The sequence below is a fragment of the Heliangelus exortis genome, chromosome 16 (assembly GCF_036169615.1).
Source record: "Heliangelus exortis chromosome 16, bHelExo1.hap1, whole genome shotgun sequence".
NCBI lineage: Eukaryota > Metazoa > Chordata > Aves > Apodiformes > Trochilidae > Heliangelus > Heliangelus exortis.
Window position 1 is genome coordinate 2,452,759 of NC_092437.1, and position 13,863 is coordinate 2,466,621.

Here is a 13,863-nt window from a genome sequence, read left to right on the forward strand (position 1 = left end):
AATTTGCTGCCAGTATCAGAGATGGCACCAAGTGCCTGGAGCAAAGTTGTTGAAAACCCATAAAAATACCCAACCCCCCTGAAAATACCCAATTGCTGAAGATACAGCAGCTCCTGCCCTCAAGACAGGGCACAGGAACCTTCACCCAGCTGCATGGAGGGGAAGCCCCCCTGGAATTTTCCCCCTGTCCTCCTTGGTGCCCACAGCCAGGGGACACTGGAACAGCACCAAAATCTCAAACTCACACGTCTGGCAGGGGAAGAGAAATTTCTCTTCCTTCTTCCACCCTCTCCCCTAAAGCAAACCACTGTTCTTGTCCTCCTGCAAAAAACCCTCCAGGTATTTTTTTCCTTGGTTCACTCCTCCCGCTCTTTTAGCACCCCCAAAATCAGCCCCACTCAGACAACCAAGACCCCCCCTTGTCTCCCCTGGGGTGCAGCCTCACCCCCTTCTTAACCCCCCAGGACACAGTCGGGGTGTCACAGGGTGTCCCCACCCCTGGGGCTTGGAGCATCTTTGCCCGGGTGCAGACAGCACGTGTTGTGTGCACATTTATACTGCAATATTCCGTTTACATTTAAATAGCTATTTATATTTAAATAAAAGTGAGAAGCATCCCCTTGCCTCAGCCCAGCCCTGCAACCTCAGCTGTTGCAACCAGACATAGAAATACAATCAACCAGCAGTGTTCTTTCAGAGAGAGAGAGAGAGAAAAAAATTTATTAAGTCATGAAAGTGACCTGGCATCACTGCTGCTGCCAGCTCAGGATTGGAGAAACCCCAACACACTTCAAGCACCCCACTCCTTCCAGCCAGAGACGGGGTGAACGTGGCTGCAGCTGCACCTGCCCCCCCGAGGGAGCAGCAGGGAGACTCACAGTGAGTCCAGTGGGTAAAGGGGGCCAGGGGGGTCGGGCACCCATCCCAGAAGGGCTGCTCAGACCCCAAGGGGAGGGAACAGCAGCACCCAGCGAGGTGCTGGGACCAGGGATGGGCCTGATCCTGCACGGGGGTCACACCTGGTGATGAGCACAGGATCCTGGGAGCGCTGCCCTTCAGCTCAGGATCTTCCCAACCAAAGGGGTTGCTTAAAAAAATCCCAAGGAATGGATTTTATTTTCAATTTTTTTTTTCTTTTTTTTTTTTTTTTTTTGAGAAAACTAGAAAGAGACCCCGAATCCTCAGAAATTACAGCTCCTCCCAACCCTCTGGCTTTCCCCCTGCTCCTTCCTCCTGCAGACCCGAGCTCCTTCTGTGACCACTGCCAGGAGAGCTCCTGCTTGTCCCACCACCCAAAGCCCCTGTCACACGCAGAAGCCACCCTGGGGGCTCACACCTCTTCCTGCTCTCCCTGGCCACACTCATCCCGTGGGCAGCCCGCTCCCGGGGTCCCCTCTGCCTGCCAGAGCCCCCCGGGGATGGGGAGCAGCCCCCACCCCTGCCAGACCTCAGTGCTTTGCCAGCTTTCCCTGTCACTGCCACCACCTCCCTGCCCTGCTCCTCTGCAGCTGCCTGCGGGGGAGCCAGAGCTGCTGGAGCTACAAGGGAATCGCTGTTCCAAGAGAACAGGGGCAGGAAGCTTCACCAAAAAAAAAAAAAAAAAAAAAAAAAAAAAAAATCACCTTTTTGCTTTGTTTTGTCCTCTCAAACAGGGCAGAGAGCATTTCTGCTTTTTCCCTTTTCTGGAGCATCTTTCCTCCCCTCCTTCTCTCTGAGCTGGATCTCCCCGTTAGTGACATGAGTCTCATTAACCTGTGCCCCTTGTTAACCTGCTGCCTGGGTCACAACACTTCGCTGTCACACTGATTGTGTCACTGCTCCCCTCGTGTCACCACTCCCCTTGTGTCACACCACTTGTGTCACCGCTCCCCTCATGTCGCTCCCCTCGTGTAACACCGCTGGTGTCACCGCTCCCCTCGTGTAACACCACTCGTGTCACCGCTCCCCTTGTGTCACTGCTCCCGTGTCACACCGCTCCCCTCGTGTCACACTGCTCATGTCACTGCTCCCCTCGTGTCACACTGCTCCCCTCGTGTCACACTGCTCATGTCACTGCTCCCCTCGTGTCACACCGCTCCCCTCGTGTCACACCGCTCGTGTCACCGCTCCCCTCGTGTCACACGGCTCCCCGTCCTGCAGCCGGAGCAGAGGCAGTTCCCCCGGGGTGGTGGCACGGGCAGTGTCCCTCCAGGCCGAGTCCCCCCCCTTTTCACTTCTGCTCCGCCTCCTCGGCCACCGCGGTCACCTCGATGGCCGCGTGCTCGTCCCTGGTGACACCGGAGGGGACGGTCACCACCGCGCCGCCGCTGCTGCTCCCCCCGGGAGCCACCTGTGTCACGTTCTGGATGGCGGTGCCGAGTCCCGGCAGGGTCAGGAGCTGGAAGGGACTGACCACCTTCACCACCGTGCTGCCGTCCTGCACCGCCGCCGCGCTCAGCACCGTCAGGTTGGAAGCGTCCGGGTGGATCTCCACGGTCCCGGGAAAGGTGGATCCGGAGGAGGCCAGGACCGTGTAGCCCCCCAGCAGGGGGGAGGAGGCCGGGGAGCTGGCAGCCGGGGGGGGTTGGGAGGGACCCTTCCCCAGCACTGCGGGAGGCAGAGCTGACACCACTTTGCCGAGGGGGAGGTTGGCGAGCTGGGAGACGGGCAGGCTGGGGGTGACGGCGAGCTGCGCCGGCTGGGACAGGACTTGGGAGGTGATGGCAGCGGGTCCGGAGGTGGCTCTGGTCAGCCGAGGGCGTTTTAAAGGTGTGGGGACAGAGACAGGAGTCAGGGTCATCAGGACGTTGTTGAGGTGCTGGGATTTGTGCTTCAGCTCCTTCGCTCGCTTGCGGTGCTCGTCACACTGCTGCTCCAGAGCTGGGCAGAAGCAGGGAAAGGGTTGGGTTGGGTTGGTCAGAAGGGACCTTCGAGATCATCCAGTTCCAACCCCACTGCCACGGGCAGGGACACCTCCCACCAGCCCAGGGTGCTCCGAGCCCCATCCAACCTGGCCATGATTACTTCCAGGGATGGGGCAGCCACAGCTTCTCTGGGCTGGAGGCTCAGCACCCTCACACCAAAAAATTGCTTCCAAATATCCAATCTGTTATCCTAATCTCCAATATCCTACATCTCCCCACTTTCAGCTTGAAACCACTCCCATCACTCCACCTCCCTGTAAAAAGTCCCTCCCCAGTTTTCCTGGAGCCCCCGGAAGGTGCTCTAAGGTCTCCCTGTTGCAGCCTTCTCTTCTCCAGGCTGAACACCCCCAACTCCCTCAGCCTGGCTCCAGGGCAGAGCTGCTCCACTTGTTTAAAAAAATCCAGCATGTGCTGGGGCTCACCTGCCAGATCCCGTGTGTACTGCTCCCTCGAGCGATCCATCTGGCACTTGTGGCTGGCCAGGACCTTCTTGACCAGGTCCAGCATCCCAAAGTTCTGGACTACGTTGTTGAGTAAAACAGCATCTTGAAAAACAAGATAATGGATCTTTGAGGAGAGCAAAATTCCAGACACAAAGTATTTAGGGCTCGGTAAAAAGTCACCCGACAGCAAAGAGGCTGAGCTGAGACAGCCAAAGTCTGTGGGAGGGTAACACGAGAGGCTGGGGAAGAGGAGAAGAGTGGAGAAGTCATGAGAAAGTGCAAGAGGTCACAAGCATATAAACAGCCCCCTCCTGCTGAGCAGGGCTGATAAGAAATCTGCTGGCAGGGAGCTGGCTGCTGCTTCGTTATTCCAGTGGCCTAAATTCCACCTCAGTTCCCCAGCCAAGTGCTTGTCCAGACCCCGAGCCAGCAGATAGGAAGCCCCAGGCACAGGGAATTGGGACACTGAGGCCACCTAAAGCATCCCAAAGTGCAGCTGAGACCCTGCCCAGGGAGCAGCCAGGAGTGGGTTTTATTTCTGATGAGCAATATCCCTGCAGTGCCATCCAGACATCCCTAAGGAAACCCCCCCCCACCCCAAGCCCCCCTCCTGAGCTGCCCCTGGTCAGGTCCTTACCCCCGAGCTGCAGAGGGGGGTCCTGTGCTCGCTGCTGCAAACCCTTCATGGTCTCCACGAGCTCCTGGTGGAACTCATGGATTACTTCTTCCAGGAGCCCCGTGTCCTTCAGGGCTCGCCAGAAAGCAAAGGTGTCATCTGGAGAGAGAAAAAGCAAGGGAGAAGCTCAGAGTCCTGGAGAGGGTTCTAATGGTGAGCTCAGGCTCCTCTCCCCACCCCTGTGAGGGTGAAGTTTGGTCTGCAGGCAGAGCAGGATCCTCAAGGAGGGGACACCCCTGCTACAGAGAAGCCCCTCACCCAGATTTCCATTGGGAACCCCAGGGGAGGCTCAAACAGGGCTGCTCCAAGCAAGAGGGGTCCTGCTCCTCATCCCTGCTGTCTCCTTTTCTCCCTCCTCCAGCTCCCCCCCACCCTCTGCCCAGCAGGATCCCCAGCCCTACCTCCAATGCTGCTGCTCCAGTCACTGGCATCCTCACAGGTTTCTATGGTGATGGTAGCTGGGGAGCCGTTCACTGCAACCAGCAGCAAAGGAAGAAAAAAGAAAAAAAAAAAAGAAAAAAAAAGAAAAATTAAAAAAAAAAAATAAATCCCAAGTCCTGATTTTTCTCTCTGTTATTTTTTCACAGGCTGCTTCTGAGGGAAATGCTCCCCTGCTGCATTGCTGCAACTTCTCCTCTTTACTGCAGAGCAGGCACTTGGATCTGGAGGGAGCTCTGGGAGAGGAGGGTGAGGCATGATGCCAGGAGCCCTGGTTTTTCCACACTGGAGTGCAATACCCCAGGGACTGCTGCTGCAACCCTTGCACACAAGAACAGATGTCTGAGAGCAGCCATTCCCTCCCCCTTCCCCCCTTGTGGACACACTAGTCCTGCTTAGAGCAAAAGTCAAACAGATTTAGAGTCTGATTTGGGCTCTGTGGGGCTGCTCTGAACTCTCAGAAGCAAAAGGAGTTAAAAAAACACAAAAGTATTTCGAAACCAGAGAGCTTTCCAATAAATGGGTCACCTGTAATTACAGATAAAATTAACTTTAGGGCTACAACTATATAATTTTAATCATTTAAATCATCCTTTTCAGGTCATGCAGGGTTACAGAGCAACTAGGTGAGATATTGCACCTCTCTAACACCTCTGCCTACCTCTGCTATGGGGCTTCCTGCAAGAGAGAAAGCAGAGGGTAAAACAACCCACAAAGCCAAAAAAAAAAAAACCAAAAAAAAAGGGAACTGTAGGGAGGGTTGGGCATGCAGCCTTTGTTGTGCTTCAGAGCCCCTGCTGAGGGTGCCTGGGATGGCTGGACATACCCTCAGCAGAAGCAGGGGTCAGAGGGATGTACTCTGTTGAGGTCTGGCTGGTCAGAGACACCCTGGCTCCTGTCAGGTCGATTTTGGTGCTCCTGCAGGTGTTGGAACAGACCTTGGTGTGCTGGTAGAAATCCAGCTCCCCCGAGTCCATGATCTTCCTGAAAGAGAGGGAGCAGAGGGACAGAGAGGTCAGGGGGAGCAGAGAGCTCCAGACACAGCTCCTGGCAGCCTCCACCCCTGAAACTTCTCAAAGTCCCAGATGAAAAGCAAAAGCCAGGCAAGGAACCCCTCTGGATTTCCCTTGGCAGCTGTGCCCTGACCTTAGAGGCAGCATTAACTAAAAAGCAATTAAAGCAGCATCCCCAGCCTGCTCCCTCCTGGCCACACACACAAATCCAACCCCCTCCAGTGGTCATAAAGCCCTTCAGGAGCCTGTGATGGGGAGGAAAAAGCCCAAATTACTCCCCAGGCACCAGGATAAAAGCAAAGCCACGGGACAGGCCACGGTTGGGACCACCAGGCTGTTACTAAGACAAACATTTGGTGGCACATTTGCTCTCTCAGCAGTGAGTGCTGAAGGTTCTGTGCCACCCCACCAACACCCCCCAGGAAGAAGGTGGCTCTGGGGATCCCAGGAGGAGCCCAAACCTCAGCATGATCCCGTTCATCCGGATCGCCCGCTTCCAATCCTTCAGGGTTGATTTGCCAGCCAGGTGGACAAACTCCTTGGGACTGATGAGGTGATCATCAAACTGCAAGAGGCACAAGTGTGAGAGGGGTGTGACAAGCCAGAAAACAATGAGAGCATGTCCTGCAGCCTCAAGGCCCCTTTTAAGAAGCACCCCAAACCAGGTGGCTGACACACACACTTCCCCGCCTCTCAGAACATTGACACAGTTAAAAAAAAAATAAAATACTTAAAGCCAAATATTGTTTTTGTGGCTGTTGCCAGCTGCTGGGAGCCAAGGGCTTGGGGTGTGTGCAGCACAGAGGAGTTTGCTGAATGCCCAGGCACAGGGAAAACTCCTGGTGCTGCTAAGAGCCAGGAGCTGCTCCTGCCCTGGGGACATTTGGGTCTGGGGGACACGGCACACCCTGTGCCAGCAAGAGGAGAATCTGTTTGGTCTTTGACCTCCTGCAAATAGCCCAGCCATGGCTATCAGCCCAACCTCCAGCCCAGCACCCACCCAGATTTCTCCCTTCTTTTATTGCCCTACACACCCAGCTGGAGCCCCAGCCTGCAGATGTAGGCAGGTCTCTGAAGAGCTGCTTTACAGCAGAAAGGGTTTCCCAAGACTGTGGGCTTTGGTGCAAAGAGAGGATTAAGTTTAGGCAGCAGCAGCATTGCCTGCAGCAGTGCTCATCCTCTGCCTGGGGATGGCAAGGACCACCTCTCCTACAAGGGGCAAGGCCCATCCTTTGGCAAGCCCAGAGGGGCATCCCCTCAGCAGGGCATCATTCAGTCCCTGGGCAAACACCAGCCTCATCCACAGGATTTGCCTGAATTCATGCAAATTTTAACCACAAGTTATCCAGAATCTCTTCAGTAGGTCCCCTTCCAATAAACCTCTCGAGAAATTCTCTGCTTTCAAACTCAGCAAACTCTGGAAGCACCCAAATTTCTCAAACTCTCCACCAATTCAGCCAAACTGAGGCAGTGCCTCTCCAGCCAGCACTGCTCAACTTGAGCCAAGAAAACCAAAACACCAAGAAAACTTCCTCCTCTCCCACCACGACCTGGTTCTGATGCAAAGCAGCTTTCCAAAGATCATCCAAAGCAGGCCAGACCCAGTGAGCCTGTGACATGGCCCAAGTCCAGCCCCGGGGCCCTTTCCTCTCACCTGCACACACTTGACATTGATCCCAGGGCACACAAACTTTCTCCAGATGAGGTTGGCTTTGCTGTCCCCACAGGTGATGGGGTAGACAATCTCTGCCTCCAAACTGTCCTCATCTTCAGCCATCTTCACTTCTCACAGGGAACACGGGAAGGGACAGAGCAAAAAGAAATGTGATTCACAGTCCCTGGTTTGCCCCCCTCCCAGGCACAGTGCTAAGGCAGTTCTGAAGCTGAGTTAAAAAAAAAAAATAAAAATTAATATGTAGATGATGCAGGTGGGTGTGTGGGGTTTGTGGCCACCACTCACTTGCAGCTTGCTGCTAAAGCATCCAACCAGCCAAACCCCTCAGGCAAAACAGCACAGGCAGAGTTATCCCCATCTTGCTGCAGCTGAGGTTGTGAAATCCGAGAAGTCGGTAGCCAGGGCTGGAAAAATTCAATTCTCCATAAAAATGAATGATGTATTTTGGGTAATTATACATTCCCTTTTCGTTTTAGAAGGCAGCTGGGTGCAAGGCAGCAGCAGCACAGCTGGTCACACTCCTTTGCTCTACTAAATTCACTTTTACCTGTCACCAAATCCAGCCAGTTTGCTGCAAAACTGACACCCCCATCAGCAGCTGGAAGGGCAGGAGCCAGCAATGGCCAAACACAGGGTCTCATCCTGCACCAGGAGAGGGCAGCAGTAGCCCAGCAGCAGCTGTGGCTTCCTTCCCTCACCCAGCCCCCAGGAAAACACCCCTGGGACTCCCAGGAGAGCATCCTTGGATGAACATCCCTGGACCCCCAGGAGAACAACCCCAGGAGAGCATTCTTGGAAAAACATCCCTGGGAGAGCATAGCTGGGACCCCCAGGAGAGCATCCCTGGGCCCTCTGGGCCATCTCCAGCACAAGGTTGTGCCACATGAGGGTGGTGGAACTGGCACAGCTCCACTGAGGGGCTGCAGCCTGGGCTGAACCTACCTAGAACTGCTTCCTTCAGATGCGTGGAGGCTGTGAAGGCAGCAGCAGCAGCAGCAGCTGCATTTTCAGTCTCCAGTGTGTCTTCATTGATGTCACCACTGGGAAGAGTGGGAGAGGCAGAGTTAAGCCACACACATGTGCCACCCCCACAGCCCTGTGCCCCGTGGAGACAGACCTGGCTCCAGAAGGCACTGGGAATACATTTTCCCACAGGAGCCAGAAGTCAGCTCTGGTTTTGAGAAGCTCAGCTCCACGTTTCCCCAGCCCAGAGCCCTGCAGGGGCAGGAGCACTGCCAGCAGCCCACCCTGCTCCACCTCACCCTCCTTTTCATCCCAGCCCCACAGAGCTGCCCCTGGCACAGCCCATGCTGGGGAGCTGGCATGGAGGGATGCTGGCAGCACAGCCCCTAGCTCAGAAGTGGCTGCCAGCCTCTGGCAGCTTTGCCTGGGATAACTTCCCCAGGAAAAAAAACAGGGGGGGAAGAGGCAGGCACTGCTGGGGTGATGGCCCCAGGATGCTCCCAGGAGCCAGGCTGCAAGGAGCAACAGGAGTTTGACAAACCCTAACAGAGGACCTGTGAGCAGAGATAACATAACTGTGAGCTGTAAACCCTGGTGATCCAGTCCCTGAGCTTCTTACAGCCCAAGATACCCAAGATATTAATTGAGAGGTGGCTAAGCAACTGCTTTCAGCCACGTCTAATTACTGCAGCAAGCTCGTCCTGCAGGGGCAGGGGGCAAAGCAGGTTAACTTTTCACACTTGAGCATACAAACTTCCAAAGGAAACCTGTCAGGAGAAAATAAACCCAAACCTGCCCCTGTCTGGCACCACGAGGTGAACTCAAATGGTCCTGGTGACTCACTGGCAACCACATTTCCCACCCCCCGTGCCACAGGACGAGTGAATTCAAGAGCAACTGGTTTTTCCATTGTGGCCTCCTAACCCACAGCTGTGGGGTGGAACTGCAGCTTCAAAGCAGCTCCAAAGCAGCTCCAAAGCAGCCTTCCCCTTGCCAGCTGCAGGGCAGGCACCCACCCAAGGAGCACCCAGAGAGAGGAACCAGTGTGGGTGGCAGCTTGGCTTCACGGGGTGAAAAACTCAGGAGGTAAGCACAGAATCAGGGACTGGCCAGGAGTGAGAGCTGGAGGCATCCTCAGAGGGAGGGAGAAAAAGCCTGGATATCACCCAGTGACCAGCAACCCAGACCCCAGGAGGTAAAGGTGATGGGTAACACAAATGGAGCCACCCAGGTAACTCAGAGCCAACAAGTTTGCTGGGGAGTAGTGCAGGAGTGGGATTTTGACAGGAGAAAAAGGGAAGGATTGTAACCTGGATCTTCCTCATCACTTTGGTTCCCCCATCTCCCCAGCTGCACCTGGAGAACAGCCAACACCACCTCAGCAGCACACAGGGTGTGCAGAGCCCAGCACCCCCCAGCCCTGCCCCACCACATCCAAAACCTCCACGGATTTCTCCAGAGAAAAACCTCTGGAGAGAGGCAGCACCCCAGGCAGAGCTTCCTCCAGGACTCCAGTGCATTCACACCACTCCAAAAAACAAAAAAAAATGACCAAAAGGAACAATTGGGAGGAATAACCCAGCCCACCCTGCACCCTCTGGAGAAAAACCAACCAACCAACTTCCACAGCTTCTGTGAAAAAATTCTGTGTCTGCCCTGGAGATGTAACCGGGCTGAGGGGGAGGGAAAAACCACAAAAAAGGTGAGATTTCCCCCCACCCCATTCCAGAGGCAGCATGAGGCAGGTGCAGGAGGAAACCCAACCACCTCCCCACTCCAAAACTCATCCCACCCAGCCAGTTCCTGGGTGCCCTGGGGAAGGCAGGGGGGTGGCTCCCACCTTCCCCCCCAGCAGGCTGCAGAAAGCAGAGCAGGAGGTGGGTGCAGATGGAGCAAGGGGCTGGTGGCTCCTTTCTGCTCTGCTCCCACCTCCCCTGGAAACTTGAGAGAGAAAAAAAGACCCCAGCAGAAACCTGTACTGGGGCTGCTGGGCAGAAACACAACCACCTCATCACAGCTGAGCCAGTGGTGGATGGAAGAGAAAAGCTTCTTGCTGATTGTGCCTATTTTCCCATTTCCTTTTCCAGTCCATCTTAAAACCACATCAACTAATCAAGCCCTGAACAACTGCTGCTCTGGTTTTTTTTCTCTAGAACCAGACCCAGAGGAGGATGAGGAAAAGGCATCAGTCCCCAAACTGAGTTTGGTTTTGAAGTTGCCACACAAGACAAACTGAACGCCCATGCAAGTGGCAACCAAACCAACTCCAGGGGCCTACCAAGGAACTGGAGGCTGCCTGAGCATCACAGAGGTCCCCACGGGGAGCAGTGACACAGGAGGTGACAAAACACACCCAGCTCAGCTGGCACCAACCACAGGTAGGAGATCTTCCAGCGTGTCACCTCAGCACACACCAGACCCTGTCTCTTACCTGTGCTGGGACAGGTTGGTGGTGACCAGCACCGTTTTCACCTCCTCCATGCCACCTCCATCCATGGCACCATCCGGTGTTGTCACCACCACCACCTCCTCCATGTGGACACTGACATCTGGAGTGGCCATGGCAAGGCAGGAGTGGGCAACGATGGGCAGGGAGAGCCCTGGGTCAGCAGCTGCCTGTGGAGACACGAGGGGAAGCTCCACATCAAGAGGTGTCCCTGGAAAAACTGGTTGGGAGGCTGCAGGGAATCCGTGTTCTGAAGGAGAAAGGGATGAGCAACTTCCCAACTGCTCCATCCTGAGAGGAGGAATGGGGGGAGGCTCCCCCCAGCCTGGGCTCTGCAGGTGATGGGTGCAAGGGCTGGGACACAGGGGGTGAGGGGCAGAGGATGAGGAAAAAAACAGCCCTGGAATTCTCCAGGCCCTGGGTGAGGACACTCAGAGGGGTGATGGGTTTCCACAGGGATCTCAAACCATCTCAGGAGGATTCTGGGCTGCTGGAGGAGCTCATCACTGCCTCCCCAGTGGCAGCAACAAGGACTGTCCCCTCCTCCAAAGTCATGCACACACACACACAAAAAAAAACAAATTAAGAAAAAAACACTTTAAATCTGCAGAAACAGAGTGACATCTGAAAACTACTTCCAAGTGAGTGTTTCTAATCAATCAGCAATAGATTCAAGCCAGCATTTTAAAACACCTTCAACACCCACCCCTGCCAAATCCATGATAAAGAAACCTGGGAAAAAAAACCCAAACCTGGTCAACTAAAGTCAGGAGGGGCTGGGAGGGCACCTCTGTCCCAGCTGCTCCAGCCCTGGAGATATGGGGCACCAAAACCTGCAGGGAACCCTCACCCCCACGCCTGCTTTCCTGGGGATTTTAAGTAATTTTTCGAATTAAAGTGGTTTTAAGCCCTTCAAGCAATAGGAGAGGGAAGAACCAAACATCCCTGGTGACATCTGTGTGCATACAAATCCCCCAAACACCCGAGGGACTGATCCCATTGCAAGGGTGATGCCCTGGAATTACCATTTATTTAGAGCCCTAAAAAACCTCTCTGCAAAATCACCTGGGCCAGACCAGAACTGCTGCTGCTCCTCAGCAGAACTTTCCCTCCAGCTGAGCACTCGTGGGCCCCACACAGGAACCAAGGGGAAAGAAATCAATTTTCCCAAAACCTGACAGTTTTGGTGCAAGCTGCCATTCACATTTTTTTTGTTTATTTTTTTTAGTTTTTAAAGCTTTACCCCTAACCTTTCCCAGGTTTGGGGTCACTCTGCCTGGTTTGGGGATGGGTTCAACCCCCCAGGTGTTGCTCAGACAGCTCTGGGCAGGAACCAGCGTGGGGTGGGGAACTTTGGGCAAAAAAAACCCCAAATAATCAGCAGGGGTAGGGGGCAGCGGGGTGGGGGATGCAAGGAGCACCCGTGCACATCCCTCCTGGGGCACCTTGGGGGGGGCAGCGAGCAGGCTGCAAGTGCAGGGAGGGTTTGGGGTGAGATGGGGAAAAAAAAATATAATAAAGGGAAACTTAAAAATAGCATTGCAGCAGGGGGAGAGAATTCTGGGGTGTGCTGGGGGGGACACACAGAGTGGGGGGGGGGACAGAGCTGCATGGGGGTAGCAAGCAAGGGGAGGGGGCTGCAGCAGGTGCAGGAGGGGCTGCACGGTGGGTGGGGGTGCAGAGCAGCAACTGCATGGGGGGCTGGGGCTGTGCAAATGGGGGGGCATGGGGGGGAACAGAGGGGTGGGAGGTTGGGGGGTGCAGAGTGGGTGCAGGGGGTGGGGGTCGCAGAGAGGAGATGCACGGGGGGGTCGTAGAGAGGGGGGTGCAGGGGTCGGATTGCACGGGGGGGTGCATGGTGTGGGGGTGCACGGGAAGGTTACAGAGAAGGGGTGCACAGGGGGCTTGCACAGAGAGGGGTGCGGGGAGGGGGTGCACAGGGAGGGGGGTTCTGGGGGGGTGCACAGGGAGGGGGTACACAGAAGAGGGGGGGGTTGATGTCTCCGCGCTCAGGACTCCCCGGACACGCTGTGTGTGTGGGGGGGGTTCACGCTGCTCCTCGCGCCCGGTCGGGGGGTTCCCCCTCTACCCCCCCCTCTCCCCTCTACCCCCCCCTCTCTCCTCTACCCCCCCCTCCAAACCCCCCCATCCCGTATCGGGCCAGCGCGCGTTCCCACCGGCAGCTCCGTTCGCGCTGCCAGAGAGGAGCGGGGGGGTTGCGGAGGATGAGGGGGGGGGGTGCGGGGTGTGTGTGTGGTGTGTGTGGGGGGGTGCGTGGGCGCGCTCACGCTGGCAGCGCCGGGAGCGCGGGAGGGAGGGGGGAAGAGAGGAGGAGGAGGAGGAGGAGGAGGAGGAGGAGGAGGAGGAGGAGGAGGAGGAGGAGGAGGAGGAGGAGAAGGGGAAGGGGGGGGGTTGGGGGGGGGCGGCCGGGCGCTGCCGCCGTCTCCTGCCGCTGCCGTAACGTCCTGACGCTCCGCAGGGACCCGCCGGACGGACGGCGCGTGCGGAGGAGGCCCCGCCGCGGGCGTACGGCGGCGCTCGGCGCTTACCTCAGGCCGGGGTCCCGCTGCCCCGGCTCCGGCTCCGGCAGCTCCGGCTCGGCGGCGGGCGGTGGGTGCGGGGAAGGAGGGAGGGAAGGGAGGCAGGGAAAGGGGGGGGGGGGTGTTGGGGGGGATGTGTGTGTGTTGGGGGGGGGGGGGAAGGGGGGGGGAAGGGAGGGGGGGGGGGGGGGGAAGCGGGGCTCCGCCGCGCGGCTCTCAGTCCCCGCGCAGGCGCAGGGCCCGGCCCGGGACTTTTTTCGCGAGGGCGCCGCGGCCCGAACTGCTGTGAAATAGGGACCGGGCCGCGGCACTGCGCCTGCGCTGCCCGCACACGGGGAGGGGGGAGCCGGCACGGGGGCCGCTGCGGCGGTGGTCGCGCCCGGGAGAAGGCGTGGGGGGGGTCCTCCCGGGTCCTACACACCCTCCCCCCCCCTTGCTCCTGCACCCCTCTTGGGTCCTGCGTCTTCCCCCGAGCCTTGCAAAGTCACCCCCAGTCCTGCCTCTCCCCGGGCCCGGCATCCTCACCACGGCCTTGCCGACACCCCAAGGCTCCTGCCGGCACCCCATGGCTCCTGCGTGTCCCCCCGAGACACGTGTCATGTCCCCCCATGACACCTGTATGTCCCCCCCGTGACACCTGCCTGTCCCCCTGTGACACCTCCATGTCCCCCCCATGACACCTCCGTGTCCCCCATGACTCCTGCATCTCCCCCCCTCCAGGCTCTGCATCTCACCCCCCGAACCTTGTGGCTTCTCTATGGCCCCT

At 57.0% G+C, this 13,863-nt stretch overlaps 1 protein-coding gene across 7 annotated transcripts; it reads right to left on the reverse strand.

Moving 5' to 3' along the window:
* Positions 1-1,608: 1,608 nt before the first annotated feature.
* Positions 1,609-13,327, reverse strand: GMEB2 (glucocorticoid modulatory element binding protein 2). 7 transcript variants are annotated; one of them, XM_071759393.1, is made up of 11 exons: positions 13,107-13,327; positions 10,543-10,727; positions 8,091-8,188; positions 7,128-7,255; positions 5,935-6,038; positions 5,287-5,444; positions 4,424-4,495; positions 3,984-4,121; positions 3,326-3,448; positions 1,992-2,859; positions 1,609-1,817 (listed from the first exon to the last, which is right to left on the reverse strand). In XM_071759393.1, exons 2-10 carry the CDS (start codon positions 10,671-10,673, stop codon positions 2,210-2,212), a joined length of 1,602 nt encoding a protein of 533 aa, XP_071615494.1. In that variant the 5' UTR covers positions 10,674-10,727; positions 13,107-13,327; the 3' UTR covers positions 1,609-1,817; positions 1,992-2,209. The 7 variants fall into 7 exon arrangements, with proteins under 7 accessions (XP_071615494.1, XP_071615489.1, XP_071615492.1 ...); XM_071759388.1 differs by having other exon boundaries at positions 2,092-2,859; positions 7,128-7,258; positions 13,107-13,208; XM_071759391.1 differs by having other exon boundaries at positions 2,073-2,859; positions 7,128-7,258; positions 13,107-13,208.
* Between the last annotated feature and the right edge of the window lie 536 nt (positions 13,328-13,863).